Source organism: Neofelis nebulosa, chromosome 7, assembly GCF_028018385.1.
Source record: "Neofelis nebulosa isolate mNeoNeb1 chromosome 7, mNeoNeb1.pri, whole genome shotgun sequence".
NCBI lineage: Eukaryota > Metazoa > Chordata > Mammalia > Carnivora > Felidae > Neofelis > Neofelis nebulosa.
The window spans coordinates 84,935,568-84,959,340 of NC_080788.1; the positions used below are offsets into that span (position 1 = coordinate 84,935,568).

General features: G+C 45.6%; 1 protein-coding gene, 1 long non-coding RNA gene and 2 other non-coding genes across 5 annotated transcripts in view; 2 read left to right on the forward strand and 2 right to left on the reverse strand.

Moving 5' to 3' along the window:
• Positions 1 to 665: 665 nt before the first annotated feature.
• On the forward strand, positions 666 to 8,207 carry LOC131517084 (uncharacterized). Of its 2 annotated transcripts, none has more exons than XR_009264376.1 (3): positions 666 to 757; positions 3,509 to 3,694; positions 7,828 to 8,207. It is a non-coding gene; the product is annotated as an uncharacterized LOC131517084 (long non-coding RNA). The 2 variants fall into 2 exon arrangements; XR_009264377.1 differs by lacking the exon at positions 666 to 757 and adding an exon at positions 2,267 to 2,588.
• LOC131518434 (U1 spliceosomal RNA) lies at positions 1,794 to 1,957 on the reverse strand. The gene has a single exon (XR_009265112.1). It is a non-coding gene; the product is annotated as a U1 spliceosomal RNA (small nuclear RNA).
• A 495-nt stretch (positions 8,208 to 8,702) lies between the features above and the next one.
• LOC131518445 (U1 spliceosomal RNA) lies at positions 8,703 to 8,866 on the forward strand. Its single transcript, XR_009265121.1, has one exon. It is a non-coding gene; the product is annotated as a U1 spliceosomal RNA (small nuclear RNA).
• A 2,622-nt stretch (positions 8,867 to 11,488) lies between these two features.
• SNX6 (sorting nexin 6) overlaps positions 11,489 to 23,773 on the reverse strand; it is a 62,006-nt gene continuing 49,721 nt past the window's right edge. The window contains exons 11-14 of the mRNA XM_058738791.1: positions 23,165 to 23,251; positions 20,403 to 20,562; positions 20,230 to 20,315; positions 11,489 to 12,235 (exon numbers count right to left, since the gene is read on the reverse strand). Coding sequence (XP_058594774.1) covers positions 12,182 to 12,235; positions 20,230 to 20,315; positions 20,403 to 20,562; positions 23,165 to 23,251 — 387 coding nt within the window. The 3' untranslated portion in view covers positions 11,489 to 12,181. The remainder of the gene's footprint in view (positions 12,236 to 20,229; positions 20,316 to 20,402; positions 20,563 to 23,164; positions 23,252 to 23,773) is intronic.

Sequence of the window (23,773 nt, forward strand, 5' to 3'; positions counted from 1 at the left end):
CACCAGACTGGCCGACACGGCTGGGTATCAATCGGCCTCATCATGCCCTGAAACATGGAGCTGTGCCAAAAAGTAAAGCAATGTGCCACTGATGTGGACATGTCAAGCACACAAGAGCCATTTTGAAAGGGCTCCCACTGGCCAAATCGAGATCATGATAATAATCGATCATAGGGGCGCCTGGGTGGCTGACTTCGGCTCAGGTTATGATCTCACGGTCCGTGAGTTCAAGCCCCATGTCAGGCTCTGTGCTGACAGCTCAGAGCCTGGAGCCTGTTTCAGATTCTGTGTCTCCCTCTCTCTCTGCCCCTCCCCTGTTCATGCTCTGTCTCTCTCTGCCTCAAAAATAAATAAACGTTAAAAAAAAATTTTTTTTTAATAAAATAAAATAAAAAATGATCATAATCCGTGGAGTAAAACAGGTGCAGGACCTAAATGCAATCACACATCAGTATCCGTGAACGCTAAGCACCACCGGATCTTGGCCTCCAGATACACAAAATGGAGAAAAAAAAAAAGGAACCAGGGCTCCTTGGAGACCCACCTAGCCACTTCTTTGGGTTTTCATGTTACTATGGGGTCTCCCACGTACATGGAAAAAATCTGTATGCTTTCCTTCTGATATTCTGTTTTGCGTCCAATTTAATTCTCAGGCCCTGCTAACAGGGTAAAAGTAAAGTTCGGTCTCCCCTACACCTTGAACCAGAGTGAAGCATGATGGAAGAACAGAAGAGGAAGGCATGGGAGAAAAACTAAGGTGCATACCCCTGACTTACCTTTTTCTGATGGTTTGTAAAATGATCCCATTCTTCTAAAGTGAGAAGGGGCTGAACCAGGCTAGGTTGGAGGCCGATGGGGTAGACTGGTGGGTGGATCCTCACAAACTGTGAGATCGTGACCTGAGCCGAAATCAAGAGGATGCTTGACTGGACTGAGCCACCCACTGGACTGAGCCACCCAGGCGCCCCAGAAACGTTTTTTTTTTTTTTTCCCCCCCTAACCCCGCGATCTATAAGTTAATTAATGAAGTATATACTAGAAGCCTATTATGCTGCCATGCACTGTTGTAGCCAAGTATGAATGGAGCAATCAACAAAATAGACAAGAATCTCTGGCCTCGTGGAACTTACCTCTCAGGGGGTATAGGTAGAAAACTAAAATGCAGGGGTCCTGGGTGGCTCAGTCCGCTGAGCGTGGGGTTTGGGCTCAGGTCTTGAACTCACGGTTGGTGAGTTCGAGGCACGGATCTGGCTCTGTGCTGACAGTTCAGAACCTGGATCCAGCCTGCTTCAGATTCTGGGGCTCCCTCTTTCTCTCTCTGCTCCTTCCCCGCTCACGCTCGCTATCTGGAAAACCAAACACTAAAAGCTTTTCAGAAAAAAGACAAAAGCTAATACCGTCTCTGAAATCAACTGGGAACCCTGTACTACATAAGTGGCTGCTTCTAGTTCGGCGGATTCTGTGAAAGTAAGGTGTATGTAAAACGTTGCTGCGTTCCGCGCTCATAACCAGCCAGCCCCCACGGGACCAGACGGTGCTGAAACTGTCGGCCCAGGAGCACGCGTTAGAAGCGACTGCCATCCTCCAAACCAAAATCGCCTTAAAAAGACAAGTAACGCGAGAGAGAAAGCAAAAGAAAAAAAAAAAAAAAAAAAAAAACCAAAGCACTGCCCACACTGCTGTCCGGGCGCCATAAACGCCAGCTGTGGAGAAACTGAAGGCCCGGAAGTTCCCTAGAGCGCCCAAACACGGGCGAGGAAAAAATAAACCTGCTCTTCGCCAACCCAGATAACCAGGGGAAAGCGCGAACGCAGTCCCCCACTACCACAAATTATGCAGTCGAGTTTCCCACATTTGGGGAAATCGCAGGGGTCAGCACATCCGGAGTGCAATGGATAAGCCTCGCCCTGGGAAAACCACCTTCGTGATCATGGTATCTCCCCTGCCAGGTAAGTATGAGTTGCTCGACCCGCCTCGACCCACACCCTCGCGCTCGCCACGCTTCTTACACACGGTCACTTACCTCACGCGGCTTCCGCGCCCCGGATGCCCGCAGCCCCCCCTCAGCTCCAACCTCTCCCGTCCGCAAAACAACTGCGGGCGCCTTTGCCTAGCCCCCACGCGGGACGTGCGCGCCCAGGCGGTCCGGGACCGGCAGCCAATGCGAGCATGCTCATCTACATACGCCACGCCCTGTCGCCCGAGTGGGCGGAGGAACTTCACACCCTTGGGGGACGAAAGTAGAAGAACCGGGGGAGCCTGGCTGTGATTCTTCCAGTTAAAATGAACATTAGTTTGTAGTTCTCTTATTTATTTTATTTATTTGTTTTTTAATTATGACGTGGATTCATGAGCAGATGGCTAAGAAAGTTTTCTCCAGACGTTTCAGTGCAAAAAGGTGTTGGTATTATACGTAGCACCAGCACAGCACCCGGTGGGCAGGCAGAAAGAGCTGCACTGGGCTTGTGAGGAGTGACTTGATGATATATTTTTAAATTTGTGGAGGGAGGGGGGATAGAGATAAAGTAAGTTTCCAAGGAATTTTGAAGCAAGGCTTTCAGGACCCTGAGGGGCTAGCTGCTGTCATGGTAAGGTTGCTTTTAGTTTTTAACGAAATATAAACATTAAGGCACTACGGCAGCCGTGAGCTCCTTGAGGAAGGTCACGCTCTGCATGTTTCAGCTATCAGTGGGCTGCAAGCTGTAAGGAGATCTAGTTTAAGCTACGTTTCTCTTGCCTTTGTTTCCCTCATCAATCTGTACACCCATGTGGGGCTAGAACTCTTCACTCAGAGCCCCATGGTCTACCAACTGAGCCAGCCAGGCACTGCACAGCAGTTTGCAGTTTGCAGTTTGCAGTTGGATTCAGGGGTTTGATTTTGTCACCGTTTTTTTCTAACATTTTCCCCACTGAGAAATCACAGTCTTTGCAAAGGCTGGTGAGCCCTCGTTTGGGTTCTCTAGTTTGTTTACTTTTTTCTTTGGCTGACCTTGTGGCCTCCAGGAGGTTAGGATAGGGTTGCTTGACTTGTGGGTTCGCTTTAGGTATGACACATCGACTGTGTTAAGTGGGGGGGGGGGGGGGGGGAGAAAAAAGCCCCCAAATATATGTAGTATGCTACCGTTTGTGTAGGAAAAGTGTGAAAACAAGAAAATTATACAGTCTTGCCAAAAGAAACAGAAGACTAGGGACACCTGGGTGTCTGACTCTTGACTTCAGGTCAGGTCAGGTCAGGATCCCAGGGTCGTGGGCTGGGCACTGAGTGTGGAGCTTGCTTAAGATTCTCTCTCTCCCCCTCTGCCCCTCTCCCCTTCTCCCAGACTAGCACTCTCTAAATAGATAAATGATGAAATTGCCTGGGGCGGGGCGGGGGTGGGGGTGGGGCGGGGAGGAGGAGGGGAGTGGAAGGAGAGAGTGATGCTTTTCTGAGTACACCTGAGTACATCTTTCTCTGTAATTTTGACTTTTGGAATTCTATTAATATTTTACATATATTTTTAAATCACAGGGGGAACATCCCTAACGTTGAACATAAGCATAACTGAACCTAGCGATCTGAGATGAATAATGTAGCCACACTGGAAGAAAAAAAAATAACCAACTGAAATGACTTTTGGGTGCAGTACATCGACTATAAACATCTTCAAGTCCAAAGACAAGAACTGCAAACACATACTGAACTGTCCCATAGTAGGTTTGTATTTCATAGCTGTATGGTCGTAACAGTTCTGTAACAACGTTGTGTATATTGTAGGATTGAGCTAATGACTAAATGGATGTTGGGAGTCAAGGTTCTTACTGTTGGAGAAAGGAGATACAAACAAATATGGAATGATGGTCCGCCTGGGTGGCTCAGTCTGTTGAGCATCCGACTCTTGATTTCAGCTCAGGTCATGATCTCACAGTTCATGAGTTTGGGCCCTCCGTCGGGCTCTCTGCTGATGGCTCAGAGCCTGGAGCCTGCTTCAGATTCTGTCTGTCTGTCTGTCTGTCTGTCTGTCTCTCTCTCTCTCTGCCCCTGCTCATGCTCTGTCTCTCTTGCTCTCAAAAATAAATAAACATTTGGGGCGCCTGGGTGGCTTAGTCGGTTAAGCGCCTGACTTTCGCTCAGGTCACAATCTCGCAGTTCATGGGTTCAAGCCCCACATCGGGCTCTGCGCTGACAGCTCGGAGCCTGGAGCCTGCTTTGAATTGATTCTGTGTCTCCCTTTCTCTCTGCCCCTCCCCTGCTCATGCTCGCGCTCGCGCACGCGCGCTCTCTCTCTCTCTCTCTCTCTCTCTCTCACAAAAATAAACATTTAAATAAATAAACATTAAAAACAAAAACAAAAACACGGGGTGCCTGGGTGGCTTAGTCGGTTAGTTGGTTAAGCGTTCAACTTCAGCTCAGGTCATGATCTCACGGTTTGTGAGTTCGAGCCCCTCATCAGGCTCTGTGCTGACAGCTCGGAGCCTGGAGCCTGTTTATTCTGTGTCTCCCTCTCTCTCTCTCTCTGTCCCTCCCCTGCTTGTGATCGGTCTCTCTCTCTCTCTCAAAAATAAATAAATGTTAAAAAAAAAATTAAAGCAAGCAAACAAACAAATATGGAATGGTGGAGGGCAAGGAGGACCCACTTGCATAAAATTGAGAGTTGGAATTTAAGGTACTGGTGTGGGCTCATTATTTATTTTTTTAATTTTTTTTTTTTTTAAAGAGAGAGAAGGAGCGAGTGGGGGAGAGGGCATAGAGAGAGGGAGAGAGAGAATTTTCTTTAAGTTTATTAATTTATTTTGAGAGGGGGGAGAGGGGCAGAGACAGAGGCAGAGAGAATCTTAAGCAGGTTCCACACCTAGCAGGGAGCCGGAGGCAGGGCTCAATATCATGACCCCAAGGTTATGACCTGAGCCAAAATCAAGAGACGGATGCTTAACCAACTGAACCACCCACGTAGCTGTCCCTGGGCTCATTGCTTTTAATCTACATCTGTAGATAGGTGTTAGGAAATACACGTATTCTCTACCTCTATCCACTGAAGGGGCCTAGAGGCAAAGACAGTAGCATTAGACATAACTACCGCCTTGATCTTGCTTCCTTTCTTTTTCTTTTTTCTTTTTTTCTTTTCTTTCTGTCTCCTCCTCCTCCTCCTCCTTCTCTTAACGTTTATTTGTTTAACGTTTATTTGTTTTTGAGACAATGCGTGAGCGGGGGAGGGGCAGAGAGAGGGGGCCTAGGATCCAAAGCGGGCCGAACTCACCAACCGAACCCGTGAGATCACGACCTGAGCCAAAGTCGGCCGCCCAACCGACTGCGCCACGCAGGCGCCCCTTGATCTTGTTTTCTAAAACCACTCCCCACTAAAAAGAACCAGGCCTCTTTGGAGAAATAGATAATTTTCACGAGCCAAGACAGATACATAATGGCCCTGGAACATCTTGTGCCAGAAGACACGGAAATGCTCCAAAAATGTTATGGACATGTCCAAAGGACACAGTAGGCACCCTGAAGGGGTTTTTATAGGCCCGATCTGAGAACATTAGAACATCAAAATAAATTTCTTTTTTTTTTTTTTTTTTTTTTTTTTTTTTTTATTTATTTTTGGGACAGAGAGAGACATAGCATGAACGGGGGAGGGGCAGAGAGAGAGGGAGACACAGAATCGGAAACAGGCTCCAGGCTCTGAGCCATCAGCCCAGAGCCTGACGCGGGGCTCGAACTCACGGACCGCGAGATCGTGACCTGGCTGAAGTCGGACGCTTAACCGACTGCGCCACCCAGGCGCCCCGGACATCAAAATAAATTTCAAAACAGTTTTGGGTTACAAACAACTGAACAAAATAACAACCATGAGTTCGTATCGTTAGCACATAGGGAAGGAGGGAAAGTCCTACCTTACGATGCCAGCTGATAACTGAAGAATGAATGATGGAATTAGAAAATGGACATTTGGCAATCATAACGCAAGAGCCACCAGTGGATGCTAAAAACTGTTGTGTTAAACAGGATATTCACATATCCTCAAATTATCTCCATACAAATCACTTAATAATTACAAAGGGAAAACTTGATGAACACCTCCAGTGGCCGACAGTTGCAGTGCTGGCCCCAGGACCCAGGTGCTTCTGCAACACCCCAGCCTACTGACTTTGGCCTTCGCTATGTGACTTGCTTTGGCTAATGGGACATTAGTAAATGGGATGCAAGCAGAAGGTTGAAAATCACTTGCTCATTAAGACTGGCTTTCACTTGCCTGTCCTGAGGCCACCATGAGAAGAAGCCTGGGTTAGCCCGTTGGAGGATGAAATCGCCGGAGTGAACGTGAACCGTGTCTGCCGAAGTCCCCTAGACCGACTAGGCCCCAGGTGACCTGCAGGCTGGCCGCCGCGGCTCCAGCGATCCCACTTGAGACCGGCAGAACTGCCCAGTGGAACCCAGCCAGAATCGCTGATCCACAGAATTGTGAGCAAGTGAAACGGTCATTATTTCCAATCACTAAGTTTTACGGCAATTTGTTACACAGAGACGGGTAACCGATACACCTCCTTAACTAAGTAGTCGATGTTAACCCCACCAGTAATAGAACAAACTGCCTTCACGTGCCTCCAAACGTGGTGCCCAGAGGAGGCCTGTATACATTTGCTAGGTCTGTCATAATAAAATACCACCAACTGGGTGGCTTAAAAAAAACAGAAGTGTATTCTCTCACAGTTCTGGAAGCTAGAGGTCCAAAAGCAGGGTGCCAGCAGGGCCATACTCTCTCTGAGGCTCTGAGTGGAATCGTCCCTCGTTACTCCCCAGCTTCCGGTGGTGACAAGCCAATCCTTGGCTCGCTTGCGGCTACATCACTACAGTCTCTGCTCCTGCCATCGCATGGTGTTCTGTCAGCGAGTCTCTTCACATTGCCGTCTTCCTCGTGTAAGGAAAACAGTCACATTGGATCAGGGCCCGCTCTAGTGACCTCACCTTCACTCGACTGTATCTGCAAAGATCAGATTTCCAAAGAAGGTCACAGTCCTAGGTACCAGGACTTCGGACTTCAACGTATTTTTTTGGAGGGACAAAAACCCACCCATAACAGACACGGTATCATTTACATAGCCTTCGTGTCAAAAATGCATTCCTGAATGTACTTGCGAGGGAAGCCAGGACAACTCAAAAACTGAAGGACAGTCTCCAAAATGACTGGCCCGTAGTCTTCAAAAAGGCCTGCATAATGAAATGCGAAGAACTACCTGGGAACTATTTCAGATAAAGAGACATGACAACTGAATGCAACACATGATTTTGAATTTTCCTTCGCTATAAAGGACATTATTGGGACAATTGATGGAAGAGGGAATAACGTCTGTAGAGTAGTAAGATTGTATCAATGTTCATTTCTTGGTTTTGATAATTTTCCTGGGGTTAGGGAAGAGAACCATTTGTTTGTTTTGAGGAGTAATACACCCTAAGAAAGGAAACTTCCTGAAACAACTAACAACTAACAATCAAAAACGTGGGCCACCTGGGTGCTCAGTCCCTTAAGAGAACGAGCCTTGGTCATGATCTCACGGTTGGGGGCGGGGAGGGGGCGGAGAGGGGGCTCGGTGCGCGTGGGGCTCCGGCCCCCCCCCCCCCCCCCCCCCCCCCCCGCTGACAGCACGGAGCCTGCTTGGGATTCTCCCTCTCCCCTGCTCTCGCGCATCCTCCCGCGCTCTCTCTCAAAATAAATTAAAAAACAAAAGAAAAGAAAAGTAAAGTAAAAGGATGTACAACACGTTAACTCGGATCTTGATGCTGCTAGAACCTCAGAGAAGTCTTTGCTGACCCCAATAATCTCTAGTCCTGTCTCTTGCCTTGCTTTGCTCCAGGGACCCGATCACCCAGGAACACACAACACTTCAATCATTTTGCCCCTATCTGAAGAGGATATTTACCTTTACCTCCACTCGATCTCCGGAAAGAATCTTCTTGTACAGAAGAGGAAAAGACAAATCCGGGCAGGCTGAAAGAGGCAGCCGAACCCCACAGGATGAAAACGTGATATTTCCGTTCATTTGATTTTCGGAGACCATTCGACGCCCCCCCTCCCCAGCCCACACATCTACTCTAGAGAATGGACGCCTTGTCCTGACTGACGCCCTCTGTTCAAATTTTCCTTTCGTTGTCGCAAGATTAGGTTACTACGTAATCCGAAAGGTCATACTGAGGATTAAGACAATTTCATGTTAAATTGGTGACAAAACTCTTAGTATTTAAGGTTGAGTTGATTCTCTGTTGCGTATTGCATGTAATTTTCGTTGCAAGGAAGGGGAGACTTAACCCACCGCCTCGGTGGGGCCTGCAACTTCTGGACGCCGCGGGACCCCCGTCTTCTCGGGTCTCCCCTCCGGGTCCCGACTCCTCGCCGCCCTCCCCCCATCCTTCGCTCCAGGCACCGGCGGTCTGCCGGGACACTAGCACATCCGTTGTCCCAGAGCTGGAGCCGCGACGCGGGGAAGCGCGCGACAAGGCGTGGCGTATGTAGATGAACAAGCGCGCAGAGGCTGCCGGTCCCGGACCGCCTGGGCGCGCACGTCCCGCGTGGGGGCTAGGCAAGGCGCCCGCGGTTGTTTTGCGGCCGGGAGAGGTTGAGGCTGAGGGGGTGCTGCGGGCAACCGGGGCGCGGAAGCCGCGTGGGGCAAGTGACCGTGTGTAAGAAGCGTGGCGAGCGCGAGGGTGTGGGTCGAGGCGGGTCGAGCAACTCATACTTACCTGGCAGGGGAGATACCATGATCACGAAGGTGGTTTTCCCAGGGCGAGGCTTATCCATTGCACTCCGGATGTGCTGACCCCTGCGATTTCCCCAAATGTGGGAAACTCGACTGCATAATTTGTGGTAGTGGGGGACTGCGTTCGCGCTTTCCCCTGATTTTTCGTGGTCTCAATGGAAGAACTCGGACTTAGTCACAGCACAGGTAGCACGACAGCGCGCTTGCGCTGCGTCATTTCTCGTGCTAATAACGGGTCCCCGGGACGCCCAAAGCAAGCCTGAAACGTAAGTGGAAGCACGTTTCTCGGCTTTCTACCTTGCTTTGTTTTTTTCTTTGCTTCGTTTTCTCCACCTGTATCCCGCGTGCTGCGGCAGCGCGGAGAAGGCTTTTCTGATCGTCTGAGAACCTGGTGATACGCGGGCTCGTGCGAGTTTGCGGGGGACTGGGAGCCGGCGCAGAAGTACATCTTGGCTTCGTGGTTGCTTTCTTTTCTTTGTAAGTTCTGCGACACCTCGTTCCCCCCCTCCCCCCTCCCCCCCCCCCCCCCCCCCGCAGTGTCTCCTTGAAATCCACCACCCTGTTCTGTTAACTTGTGCGTAGTGCCTCCCTTCAAAAGGTCTGTTTGAGCTCAACTTCTCTAGCAGTTCACCACGGAATCTGTGTTGTAGGCGCTTTCCCAAACTAGGGGCAGGAGAATCTCGCCCAGTCTTTAAGCCTCACGGGCCTTAGCGGCCCGCGGACCCCCCACTTTCTTTTGCAATTTCCTTTCTTTTTATTTTTATTTAAAAAAAATTTTTTTTTTTCAACGTTTTTTATTTATTTTTGGACAGAGAGAGACAGAGCATGAACGGGGGAGGGGCAGAGAGAGAGGGAGACACAGAATCGGAAACAGGCTCCAGGCTCGGAGCCATCAGCCCAGAGCCTGACGCGGGGCTCGAACTCACGGACCGCGAGATCGTGACCTGGCTGAAGTCGGACGCTTAACCGACTGCGCCACCCAGGCGCCCCCTGCAATTTCCTTTCTTTACCATCGTCCACCTTCACTGCCACCAACCCCGCCACCTTCATTCCTCCTGGGTCGTTCATTCCTACTGCTCCCGTCACTCTCTTCCTCTCTGAGCGTGCAGTAAAGACACCGGTGGGAGAAACCCTGTACTACTACCCAGTGCAGGGCTTTGTCTCTGTTACTGGGCGTCTTCCTCTTTCTCCTTTGTGTCCCCCAGGCACAAGATGGTCCCTACATGTTTCGTAAATGCCACACCACGAGAATATTGAAACCAGTTTTTGGTTTGGTTTTGTTTTCCGGGGAACCAGCAGCTGAGCTGTGGAATACTTCCATTGTTCTGGAGGTACAAAGTAGCATCTTTCCTAAAGTATGCCCTTGAGGGAGTAACCTACACTCTTCACCTTCTTTGTGTGTTTTGTGACAAGGTCCTTGGATAGTGCGGTCAACTCATTTATGTGTGTTTTTGTTAAGCACCCTGCCCCGCACTAATATGTAACTTGCTGCTTCCACTCTACCCCCACCCCAACAGACACCGTAAACATGTAAACCAGGGACCAAGGGATGTACCTACCACTCTCCTACCCCTTGCCCGGAATAAGGCCCCCTTGGTACACAAGCAGATTAGCTGATGGATAGGTGCAACACTGTATTACTGCCTTTTGCCCCGTACTTGCTGTTTCTTAGCATTTACACAGCACCTTCACATTTTCAAAGCACTGTACCAATGTTTATTAATCCTCACAACACCCCTGTGAGGTAGGTAGGTCAGTATGTCCTTTGTAGTAGAGAAACTGAGGCAGACAGAGGTCAAGCGAACCAAACCTGCCTAGGCCACAAGGGCAGCCGGCGAAGGGACTGCACCCGAGTCCCGAAGCCAGGGCTCTCTGTCCCGTTCACCCACTGGTGAGCATCGCGTGGGTGTCTTCTCACCAGTGAAGGGGTCACACAGGAGGACCAAACACACAGATTTCTCAGGCAACCGGGGGGGGGGGGGGGGTAGTACAAACGACATCAGGGAATAACCAGGGAACAACGCCAGTGAAAGAGAGAAACGTGAACCAGCACACCAGTAAGGCAAGAGAACATGCTGGAGAGCAAGGCTGGGATCATGGTGACTACTCAGAAGACCTAGACCAGGGGTGGGGAAAATGTAAACGAGGAACCCACCTACAAGGTGACCAACCCAAATACCTGTGGTTTCCAACTGGAAGAAAAGTTAGACAGTGAAAAAAACCAAACCACACAATCGAATTTTAAATTAGAAATGACGTGGCGATAATTCACATTAAAAAGGCCAATCATATTTGTATTGTAACTAGTATCCTTTTTGGAGCCTTCCATTCCAAATATTCCAATTCCCCCCCCCCCCCCCCCCCTCCCGGAGGGCTGTTCCTTACAGCACTCTTTCTCTCTCCATACCAATCTGTACACTAGTAGAACTATCAAGTGGCTCGATGGCGTGTCGCAGGGTTAACTGGCCCGGCTAGGGATGGAATTCAGGAAACCATCACAGACGGACCATTCTGCTGCCTCCTGTATTTTAGAAACAGCTGTTTCGAACCTGCCTCTGCCCAATTCCATCTTCTAGGAAAGGCTGAGAGCACACAGAGAAGCAGTTCATTCTTTCATAAGGGGATTGGTGAACCTGGTTCAACATGCCATTTTCAGAGAAAAAAGAGAAAAGACCTGCACTGTAAAGCATAACGAAGGAGTAGATTGATTATAGCTACTCCAAATTTTAGAGTGATACAATGACCACAGAGTTAAAAACTATCACTGTTACCACAGTTTATTTGACAATAGTCGGTTTAGTCTACAAGTTTAAGGCAAACATACTAATGCAGTTGCTCTTCATCAGAAATCATACTTATAAAGATTACATAAAGTCTGTCCCAAAACTTCTAAGAAATGTTCATTAATTAAAAATAAGTCTGATTAAGATGCTTTTACCAGGATACATGGATGAACTAAGGTGGCATACAATGTTTTTAAAAAAGCAAAACAAAACATAACAAAAACGCCAAGAGAAAACAAAAGGTAATGGCAACCTTTATCTTGTCTGAACAATGCATCTTTGAAAGGGTTAAACATCAGAAATTACTTAAAGGGAAATAAGATTGGCAGCCGTAAGGAACGCTATTCAGAAAATAAAGACGGTTACAGAGGCTACTTAAAAAAAGGACTGAACGCTGGGCTTCGGAAGAGGAGGAGCGCACGGTGATGGACAACCGTCCCAGGGAGCACACGGGGAGCTGCAGGAGGGCAGCGTTCCACCACACCGACGGACGGACCCGCAAAACCCGTGGACGGCACCGCTCCATCGCTTCTCAGAAAAAAAGGAGAGTAGATGCACTTGGTCAGCTGTTTCTTTTGTTTCCAGTGAGCAGTAAATGCCTAATCTCATTAAGAAAACAAAAATAAAATCTGAAGGAAGGCAGCCCTTTTTAACCAAAGGCGGAGTGTGGCTTATGTGTCTCCATTTAACACTGCCAAGCAGTTCTGCAGCAACTGTAGGTTACCCTAAAAAGGAAGGGAAAATAAATCATGAAGTGCAGACAGCCTGGAAGAGGTGCAGTGAAAATATAACAGCGCTGGGAATCCCGTAACTAACGCCACCTTTATTAAGACAACAGAACTCCGGAAACAGCTACTCACTATCCACACACGTACGGGTTTAAAGACATAAAACCGTATCATTTGTTTCACGTACAATGTTTTCCACACACCAGATTTCTTCAGGACATTTCCGTCTAGATCAGTATTATGGTTTTGAATTACTCGGCATGATTCTAATGAGGGATGAAACATGCCCTGTGTGTCCAAGTCAAACTACCGGACGTTTTGCAAGCCCGGTTCTTATCACTTTCCTCTAGCCGTTAAAATCTGTGTATTAGAGTAGAGGTATATTAAATTATAACATACGCTTTCACGACTAAAGTAGTGAGTGATACCAGTTTTTATACACATAGCCGTAAGTTCCCGTACAACGGCAATCTGTAACATTCAGACAGACCTACGTACCCATTTGTAAAGCATGGGCGCTGGCATCCAAATTTAGACACGTGTCCGGACAAATGTAAGCATATATGGATTACACCGATAAATACATGGGGTAAAGGAAAACCTCTTCCTTCCAGTAAGTAGAAAGCCAACTAAAACGATGCGATTAGAAAAGTGACCGTCTGGCAGCCACCACAATAATCGACTGAGGCAAAAGTCATGAACGGTGGCTTTGAGCATAAGGCTGAAATGCCAATACCGTAGCCATTAGGTACGTAGGGCGATGGAAAATTTAAATTTCTGTTAATTAAAGTTAAATAAAAACTCAGTTTCTCAGTTGCACCACCCACATTTCAAGTGTAAGCGTTTGACGGCCACGTGTGGCTACTTAGTGGCTACCGTACCAGACAGTGCTGATGACAGAATACCTCCATCATCACACAAAATTCTATGGGACAGTGCTGGGTAAGCGATGGGGTATTTACACAGTCCCAAGTATCTCCCCACAGAATACTTCTTCATTTCAAAGTGTAGTAACTTGGCCACTGAGAAACCTGCAGACATCATCACTTGAACCAAATGATCAAAGTCAGACATTGCCAGCGAGGCAACTCATCAACAGCATGTACCTCCTGAAAGGATGCAGCAACGAGAAGGTCCGAGCACCACTTCTGGGCGATTCCTGCCACAGGTGGGGAATCTAAACTCAATAACTAGACGAACCCAAAGCGAGGGACATTTTACAGACCTGTGCTTTTCAGTGTCCAATGTTATGAAATACAAAGACTCAGGAACTTTCCGGGTTCAGGAAGTCTAAAACAACACGTGCGGGGGGTGCGGGGGGTGCGGGGCGGGGAGGGCACCTGGCTGGCCCAGTTGGTAGAGTGCGCGACTCCCGACTCTCTCGATCCTGGGGGTCTTGAATTCAAGCCCTACAGCGGGTGTAGAGCTCATCCCAATAAAAACGAAAAGTCACGCCTGGGTGGCTCTGTCGGTTAAGTGTCCGACTCTCGGTTTCTGCTCAGGTCACAATCTCACAGTCTCGGTTTCGTGAGTTGGAGCCCTCCCCCACCCCACCCTGACAGCGCCGGAGCCTGCCTTGGGATTTTCTCTCTCTCTCTCTCTCTCTCTCTCTCTCTCGCTCTGCCTCTCCCCTTCTCCCACGTGTGCGCTCGTGCTCTCTCTCGCTCGCTCTCTCAAAATACATAAACTTAAAAAATAAATAAAAAAGGGGCGCCTGGGTGGCGCAGTCGGTTAAGCGTCCGACTTCAGCCAGGTCACGATCTCGCGGTCCGTGAGTTCGAGCCCCGCGTCAGGCTCTGGGCTGATGGCTCGGAGCCTGGAGCCTGTTTCCGATTCTGTGTGTCCCTCTCTCTCTGCCCCTCCCCCGTTCATGCTCTGTCTCTCTCTGTCCCAAAAAAATAAATAAAAAGCGTTGAAAAAAAAAAAATTAAAAAAAAAAAATAAATAAAAAGACCTGTGCGCCAAATGTCATGTATTATCTTGAGTATCCTTTTGCCACTAAAGACATTATTCATTATTAGACAAGTGGTGGCATAAAAGTCTGTGGATTAGATAATAGTACTGTATCCATAGTAATTTCCTGATCTTTGTAATTGCTCCAAGTATTCAAGAGAATTATTTGGTGTTAGGAAATCGACACTGAAGTGTTTAAGAGCCAAGAGACTTCCTATCTGCAACCTAAATGGTTTAAGACAAAAACAGGTATGTATAAGGGTAGGGGTGTGGTGTGTGTGTGTACTGTGTAAAGAGGAAAAGTAAAGAGGGAGGGAGGAAGAGGGGGAGGGGAGGACAGAGCGAACATGACAATATGCACATTTGAGGACTCTAGTGACAACTATCCAGGGATTCTTTGTACTTTTCTTGCAACTTTACTGAGTGCCTGAAATTGGGTGACAATAAACATTTAAGAATTTCAAGTGCCCCAGTAACTGTCAATATTGTGCCAGTATAACGATGGCACTGTGACAGATGATTCTGAGCCTGTCTGTATTTCTGACATGATCTTCTTAAAGGTATATCCCTCCAGTGGGACTAAGTCCAAGGATACACATCCTGCACTTGACACACTGCCAAAGCCCTCCAGAAGGGTGTACCCTGGTCCACACTTACCCACCAGGCACGAGGACTCCACGCCCTCATAGGCAGCAGTAGCATCACCTTTTTTTTTTTTTTTTTGGTCCACTGCCTTTATCATACATTCTATGCTTCATTAATAAAGTATCTGAGACTATCTTCAAGGACACAAAAGTGACCAAATGACCTAATTTTCTGTTATAACCAGGTTCCAATACATGGCAAGACATATCCCGGTTATAATGAATGAGATCCTAAGTAGTTTTAAACCATCTGGATGTAAATTTAACCAATGTCTAATCTCTTTGGAATAACTTATATGGATTCTGGGACCAAAATGGGACTTTGTTCAGATTTGCAAAATCATCAAGAAACCTCAGACGAGAGGGCAGGGTTTCTCAACCTCGGTGTTTTTTGTTTTTTTTTTTTTAAGCTTTATTTATTATTTTTTTAAATGTTTATTTTATTTTTGAGAGAGAGACACACACAGAGAGAGAGAGAGAGAGAGAGAGAGAGAGAGAGAGAGAGAGGAGAGAATCCCAAGCACGCTCCACGGTTATCAGTGCAGAGCTGGACACGGGGCTCAAACTCACAAACCCGTGAGATCATGACATGAGCGGAAACCAAGAGTCAGACGCTTAACTGACTGAGCCACCCAGGCGCCCCAAGTTTTGTTTATTAAAGTGATCTCTCTATACCCAACGTGGGGCTTGAACTGGCAACTCTGAGATCGAGAGTCACACGTTCTTCCGACCGAGCCAGCCAGGCACCACCCACCCTACCCCCCATTAAAAAAAAAGTTTATTTTATCATTATTTTTAAAATTTATTATCATTTTCTTAGGTAGGTCAAGAGGCGGATGCTTGACTGACTGAGCCACCCAGGCACCCCTGAACGATTTTATTTTTAAAGTCATCTCTACACCCGACGTGGGGCTCGGACCTACAACCCTGAGAACACGAGTTGCACGCTCCACCGACTGAGCCATCCAGTCTCCGTGTCCCTCAGTCTCGGCACACTTGACGTATTTGGGGCTGTGGAATCCTTTCCAATGGGGGCTCTCCTGTGCCCTGTCAAAAGTTTAGCAGCATTCCTGCCCTCTGCGCCCTACATACCGGTCGTAAACCCACCCATCCTCCGTTGTGACTACCAGACACGTCTCCAGAAATTGCTAAATGTCTCCCGGGAGGCAAAACTGCCTCTAGTCGAGAGAGCCACTGGAGTAGAAGACCCATCAGAGAACACATTTCAGAAAGGACCTGAAAAGCACAGAAATCTGGAAACCAGAGGCTGACAACCATCTATATAGTAAGGGTCAGCAAACTCTCTGTAAAGGGCTTAGTAAACACATAGTAAACATTTTAGACTTTGAGAGACATGTGGTCTCTGTTTTGCTGTAGTATGAAAGCAACCACAGACAGGGCACAAAGGAACGAGCTTGGCTGTATTCCAGTAAAACTTCACTTACAGATGAAATCTAAATTTCACGTAATTATCACGTGTCATGAAATATTATTCTTTCGCTTTTTTTTAAAGAACCACTGAGGGGCACCTGGGTGGCTCAGTCGGTCAAGCGTCGTCCGACTCTCGATTTCGGCTCAGGTCATGATCTCACGGTTGGTCGTGAGATCAGCCCCGCCTGGGATTCTGCACTGGGCGTGGAGCCTGCTTAACATACTCTCTCTCCGGGACACCTGGGTGGCTCTTTCGGGTAGGTGTCTGACTCTTGGGTTTCGGCTCAGGTCATGGTCTGGCGGTTAGGGAGTTCAAGCCCTGCATCGGGCTTCACGCTGACAGTGAGGAGCCTGCTTGGTGTTCTCGTTCTCTCTCTCTCTCTCTCTCTCTCTCTCTCTCCCTCTCTCTCCCTCTCTCTCCCTCTCTCTCTCCCTGTCTCTCTCTGCCCCTTCCCTGCTCGTGCTCTATCTCTCTCTCCCTCTCAAAAAACCAACGCCATTCTTGGCTCACAGGCTACACAAAAACAGGCAGGCTGTAATTTGCTAATCCTTCCTTAAACCTATTAACAAAATCCTGAATAGATTTTATAACCTCCTTACAAAGAACAAACATAGTGAACACTAGAAACCAACACGGGTGCAGTAACAATAAATCGTGCCAACCTTATCGAAGTATTTTCTTTTGAGAGGGTGATTAGACCAGGAAATCCGTAATATATAGCTTCATTGTAATGAGGAATTGGATACTTCTTGTATCCATCACAGATAAAATGGAAACGGTTGATGATAGTATAAATAGGTGAATTCCTAGCTACCCAAATAACCATCACCAAAGAATACTCATTAATAACTTAATATCAATTAGTATAGAAAGAAAGGGAGGGAACTAAAAATTCAGCCTTTTTGGGTACCGTGCACTTATCCAATTAGATGAACCAATGTTGACTCCTTTGGTCCCGATCAATCTTTTAAAGTAAAACTTAGATGACGACATAAAAGGGAAGTTCATACAAACTACAAATGTCCATCACTTGGGAGTAATAACCACTCTCCTAGTCAACTACTATATGATCAAATCGAAGTTTCCAAAAGATCTCACGCTGGGCTGAAACTAGCAAGCTACAATTTGACAGACATAACTGTGGCCTGCAACTTCATTTTAAAAATTAAATGCTCTGTACATGAAACAGTTCTAGAGACCTGTTGCACGACGATGTGAATATACTTAACAAGGCTGAACCGTACACTTTAAAAGTGGGTAAGACGGTACATTTATGTGTTTTTTACCACAAAAATGAAAACTATTACTACAAAGAATTAAACACACAACTATAGGTTGGAGGCTCGAAAACAGACCAAGAAGGAGGAGGAGAAGGAGGAGAAGATGTGTGATTATAAGCCAAATCAAGCTGGTGTAAGATGGTGCTAAAACAAAACAAAACAAAACAAAACACAAAAGAACCAAAAAACAAAAAAACAAACCCTTATACGAAAAGCAAAAAGAAAAAGAAAAAAAAGAAAAAACACAAAAAACCCTTATGCCTCTAAAACTGCCGTAAGAAGAAACGTGTGCAATAATAAGTCCACGTATGGAAAGGTGTTTCCATTTCTGGGTGCAATATTTTTTTTTTTTTTTTTAATTTTTTTTTCAACGTTTTTTATTTATTTTTGGGACAGAGAGAGACAGAGCATGAGCGGGGGAGGGTCAGAGAGAGAGGGAGACACAGAATCAGAAACAGGCTTGGGGCGCCTGGGTGGCGCAGTCGGTTAAGCGTCCGACTTCAGCCAGGTCACGATCTCACGGTCCGTGAGTTCGAGCCCCGCGTCAGGCTCTGGGCTGATGGCTCAGAGCCTGGAGCCTGTTTCCGATTCTGTGTCTCCCTCTCTCTCTGTCCCTCCCCCGTTCATGCTCTGTCTCTCTGTCCCAAAAATAAATAATAAAAAAACGTTGAAAAAAAAAATTTTAAAAAAAATAAAAAAAAAAAAAATAAAAAAAAAAGAAACAGGCTCCGAGCCATCAGCCCAGAGCCCGACGCGGGGCTCGAACTCACAGACCGCAAGATCGTGACCTGGCTGAAGTCGGACGCTTAACCGACTGCGCCACCCAGGCGCCTCTGGGTGCAATATTGAAAAAAAAAATTTTTAATGTTTATTTACTTTTTTTTTTTTTTTTTTGAGAAAGAGAGAGAGAGAGAGAGACATAGAGACGGAGAGAGACAGAGCATGAGCAGGGGAGGGGCAGAGAGAGAAAAGAGGGAGACACAGAATCCGAAGCAATTCCAGGCTCTGAGCTGTCAGCACAGAGCCCGACGTCGGGCTCGAACTCACGAACTGTGAGATCGTGAGATCGTGACCTGAGCCAAAGACAGAGGCCTACCCAACTGAGCCACCAAGGGGCCCCTGCATGCAATATTTGAAAACAGCAATGACCTAGTGTAATAATATAAAAAGCTTATTGAAATGTATGGGATAAAATATATTTAGCTCAAAGATGTCTAGCTTGTAGGAGAGAATATATTCAAATATTTGAGGGTGATATATCCAAATGTTTCTGTGGGAGAAATTAAATTCATTTTTCTTTCTTTTTTTAAAGCCAACCCATTTATTTTGAGAGTTTGAGAGAGAGAGAGAGCGCGAGCGAGCGAGCGAGCGCACGAGCGGGGAGGGGCAGGGAGAGAGAGAACCCCAAGCAGACTCCACGCAGAGTTGGACGCAGGGCTCCTCCAGCTGACAAACTGTGAGACAGACCATGACCTGACCAAAACCAAGAGTCGGATCCTCAAACGACAGAGCCACCCAGGCATCCGTCAAATTTATCTTTCTTATTTCACATGACAAAACTCTGACCAATTTGTCAAAGTGACACACAAGCAGCTTTCTGTGCGTTATGGAGTGTCCCGAACGTCTTAGTAGAGTCTCAAGCTTTTTAATGACTTTCAAAGTGTAAATACTATAAATATATTAAAAAAACAAAACAAAACACTAACAAATTTATTTAAATTTCTTTAATACTTATAATTTGGGGAATTTTGAATATATTTTTACTTTCAGTCCTTCTGATTGAAGCCAGCAAATATTGAATTTTTAAAGAAGTTTTTATTAAAGATAGATTTATCTTTTTTAAGCAGTCAAAAATGATACTGGTTTCCATATTAGGTACTAGGGTCTTGCAGAGCTGACCGCTTAGAGAAACTGTACGTATTATTCTTGCTTGAATTAGATGATCTTTAAGTTCGCTCGCAATTCTAAGATTCTCTAGTTCTAACCTTATTAGAAGGCTTGGGCCAAGCTTTATCTTAACTACAAGAAAGGGCTGAATCTGGAGGAAACAAACACTATAAAAGACCCTGGGCGAAGGATATTTATTTACTAACATTAAATTATTCTGAAGTACTAAAATGATCTTCAAAAATTAGCATTCCAATTATAATTCATTCTAATCCAGGAATGGTTCTTCCAATATCCCTCCAGAAAGAAACTGTCATTAAAGGATTATTATCAATTCCATAACTGACTCCTTCCTTCCTCCCTGCCTTCCCCTCTTTCTTTTTTTTTAAGTAATCTCTACACCCAACACCCAACGTGGGGCTCAAACTCACATCCAGGAGATCAAGAGTCACATGCTCCACCGAATGAGCCGGCCAGGCACCCCATAATTCATTCATTCATTCATTCATTCATTTCTTTCTTTTCTTTCTTTCTTTCTTTCTTTCTTTCTTTCTTTCTCTCTCTCTCTCTCTCTCTCTCTCTCTCTCCCTCCCTCCCTCCTTTTTCTTTTTAATGTGTATTTTTTTACTTTTGCGGGGGAAGGGCACAGAGGGGGGACAGAGGATCTGAAAGGGGGCCGCACAGCCTAACGTGGGACTTGAAACTCACCAATCGTGAGGACCCAGGTGTCCCAAGACTGACTCATTTCTAAATTATAAGTCACGTAAAATATTAAACCTTGACTATGACACTAACCTTTGCATGCTTCAGTTCTAACTCTGCCAGTTCCACTAAATTTTTTCTGAATGCGGCAACTCTTCTCGTCTTAAAATCTATAAGTTCTGTGAACAAAAGAAATTAGGATTAACTATTTAATTCACATAATAGTTGAAGGTATACCGTATAATTAAAGGTTAATATAACAGTACCTTGTTTTGCAGATTCAGATATTTTTTCAAATTTCTGACAACATAATTGTTGGGATGTCTCAGCCTGAAGAACATCTTTATTTTTCGCTCTTGCTTTATCCAGTGCTTTATTAGCATTTTCATAATCCACTAGTGACCTAGATCTTCGATAGAGGAGATCCTATACAACAGAATGCTTCACAGTAAGACACACTGCGTGTTTCGAACAGTTACGGGCAACCACCACCACCCCACTGCCCCCATCATCATCAGAGCTAACGCTTACGCCATGAAGATCACATGCCAGTCACCCTCCAAATGGTCTTTATAACAGCTTTACGGAGATGTAATTCACACACAGACAACTCGTTCCAAGTGCACAATTCACGGGTTTTTGGTGTGCTGGCAGAGTTGTATAACCATCACCACCGTCAATTTTGGAGCATTTTTGTCGATCAAAAAGAAACCCCACATCCATCAGCAGTCATTCTTCATTTCCTCCTTGCCACCCCCCAACCCCTCCCCCCCCCCCCCAACCCTAGACAACCGCTGATCTGCTTTCTGTCTCTATAGATTTGCCTATTCTGGGTGTGCCATGAAAACAAAAATGGAATCACGTAATATGTGGCCTTTTCTGTCTGGCTTTCTTCACACAGCATAAAGTTTCGAGTTCATTCATGTTATAACTGAATCAGTACTTCATTCCTCTTGACTGTTAAATAATATTTCGCCGTAAGGACAGACACACCACGTGGATGTGTCCGTTCACCAGGGGAGAGACATTTGTTTCCACACTCTGCCTATTATGAATAATGCTGTTATGAACATTTGTGTATAAGTCTGTGTGGGAACATGTCTTCCTTTCTCTTTCTATCTCATTACTTAGGGGTGGAATTGCTGGGTCACTTGGTAATTCTACGTTCAACCTTTTGAGAAACTGCCAGACTGTTTTCCAAAGTGGCTGCACCATTTTACATTTCTGCAGACGCTGTACGAGTGTCCCAATTTCTCCACATCCTTGGCAACACTTATCTTTTTGATTAAAGCCACCTGGTGGTGTGAAGTGGTATCACGCTGTGGTTTTACTTTATAAAGATTTAATTAATTATTGAAAGCAATTTTTAAAAAAGGTTTATTCACTTTTGAGAGAGACAGAGACAGAGCAGAAGCGGGGGAGGGCAGAGAGAATGGGAGACAGAATCTGAAGTAGGCTCCATGCTCTGAGCCGTCAGCACAGAGCCCGTTGCGGGGCTCGAATCCACAAACCATGAGACCATAACCTGAGCCAAAGTTGGACACCTAACCGAATGAGCCACCCAGGTGCCCTTACTTATTAATTTTTTTTTTTTAAGTTCATTTGTTTTGGGAGAGAGAACAAGAGTGGGTGGAGCAGATAGAGAGGAGGAGAGAGAAAATCCCAAGTAGGCTCCACACTATCATCGTGGAGACTGATGTGGGGCTTGAGCTCATGAATCGTGGGTTCATGACCTGAGCCAAATACAAGAGTCAGACACTTATTCAACTGAGCCACCCAGGCACCACTAATGATTTTATGTTTTAAGTAATCTCTACACCCAATGTGGGGCTTGAACTCAAGACCCTGAGATCAAGAGTCACATGTGCTATAAACTAAGCCAGCCAGGTGCCCCAAGGCCTATTTATAATTTGATAAGGAATGAAAAGCTGGTGTACAAATCACCACTGACCACATGGGAATTTTCTGTACAATACATACCGATTCACAAATTAACACAAAATTTGGAATATCTGAGCCACTAAGTTTCAGTGCTTTTTTCAGTTGTTTCTGTTAAACATTTTTTGGATAGTAAGAGTTTTAGTCTTGCACATATACAGACTTCCAAAGGAAATTTGGGTTCCCTGGGTGGCTCAGTTGGTTGAGTGATCGACTCTTGATTTTGGCTGAGGTCATGATCTTGCAGTTGGTGGGTTTGAGCCCCAGGTCGGTCTCTGCACTGATAGTGCAGAGCCTGCTGGGATTCTCAGTCTCCCTCTCTCTCTGCCCCTACTCCCCCTCTTCACTCTCAAAAAAAAAAAGGAAATTTGAGTCGCCTTAAAATAAAACACATTCTGATTTTAGAGCTCATTTACCCCCAAAAGATATATATAGACCAAATTAGGACTCCTTTAGCTACGGGGTTTACTTTTTGTTTTGTAGGCATTTTACCTGAATGACTACACCAAATTCATTAAAAAAAAAAAAAAAAATTCTAATCTATACTGTATCAGAAGCTTATAGAGGAGACATTATTTTTAGTTATTTTTTAATTTTATTATTATTTTTAATAATTTTTAAAAGAATCTTTATTTTTTGAGAGACAGAGCGAGAGAGCACATGTGTGCACAAGCCGGGAAAGGACAGAGAGAAAGGGAGACACAGAATCCGAGGCAGGTTCCAGGCTCCAAACTGTCAGCGCAGAGCCTAATGTGGGGCTCGAACTCATGAACCACAAGATCATGACCTGAGCCAAAGCCGGATGCATAACTGACTGAGCCACCCAAGTGCCCCAAGTTTTTATTCTTTTAGTCATGACCCCAACATTTAGAGTTGCATGCTCTACCAACTGAGCCAGTCAGGCACCCCAATAGAGGAAACATTTATGTGGGGTTCCCTGACCTACAATTTATAAAAGGAGAAAAAAATTAACACTTGAGTATATAATTTAAAATCAACAAATAATTTTTAATAACCTTAAATCTAACTTCTAAAGAGATGGCTTTTAATAAAACAGTCCTTTTTAAAAAACCGTGAACAGTCAAGTTACCTTAGCAGCTTGAGATTCCCTTAAGTAATATTTTAAAAGGTCAGAAAGTTTGAGGTCCTCATCAGCAGACACTCGTGCTTCTATTTTCTGAAAAAGGGGAAAAAACCAGGCATTTAATTAACACATAGTCTATACCCCACATTTTCTTTCTCAATTACTGTAAAAAAATTAAAGTTATAAATATCTATAGTATCCACTCCTATTTAACCTAAGTTTCCCCACCCTCTCCTTTCTACTAGCCTATTACTTTTCTTCATGATTATGACAAGAAATGAACAGAAAAAAGAAGGAGATCAAATGAAATTAGTGAGTTTATGGAAGGACTCGATATCTGATTCAAGTTCCCAGCTAGACTGTGTTTCAGTACCATCTTTCAGCACTTACATTTTCTCTTGTTACTTCCTTTCAATGATATGTACACATGATTTTAAAGTGTTAAAGGCTGACGATGGTAGACTAGATAACAAACCAATCTGCCTACTGAGAACAACCAGAAAATACAGTCAAAACATTACCAAAATGTGCCTGAAGACACCACAGAGTAATAAACAGATGTGGTTAGTTTGAGTTGGGATAAAATGGGAAACAGCCACGTCAGACTAAAAAGAT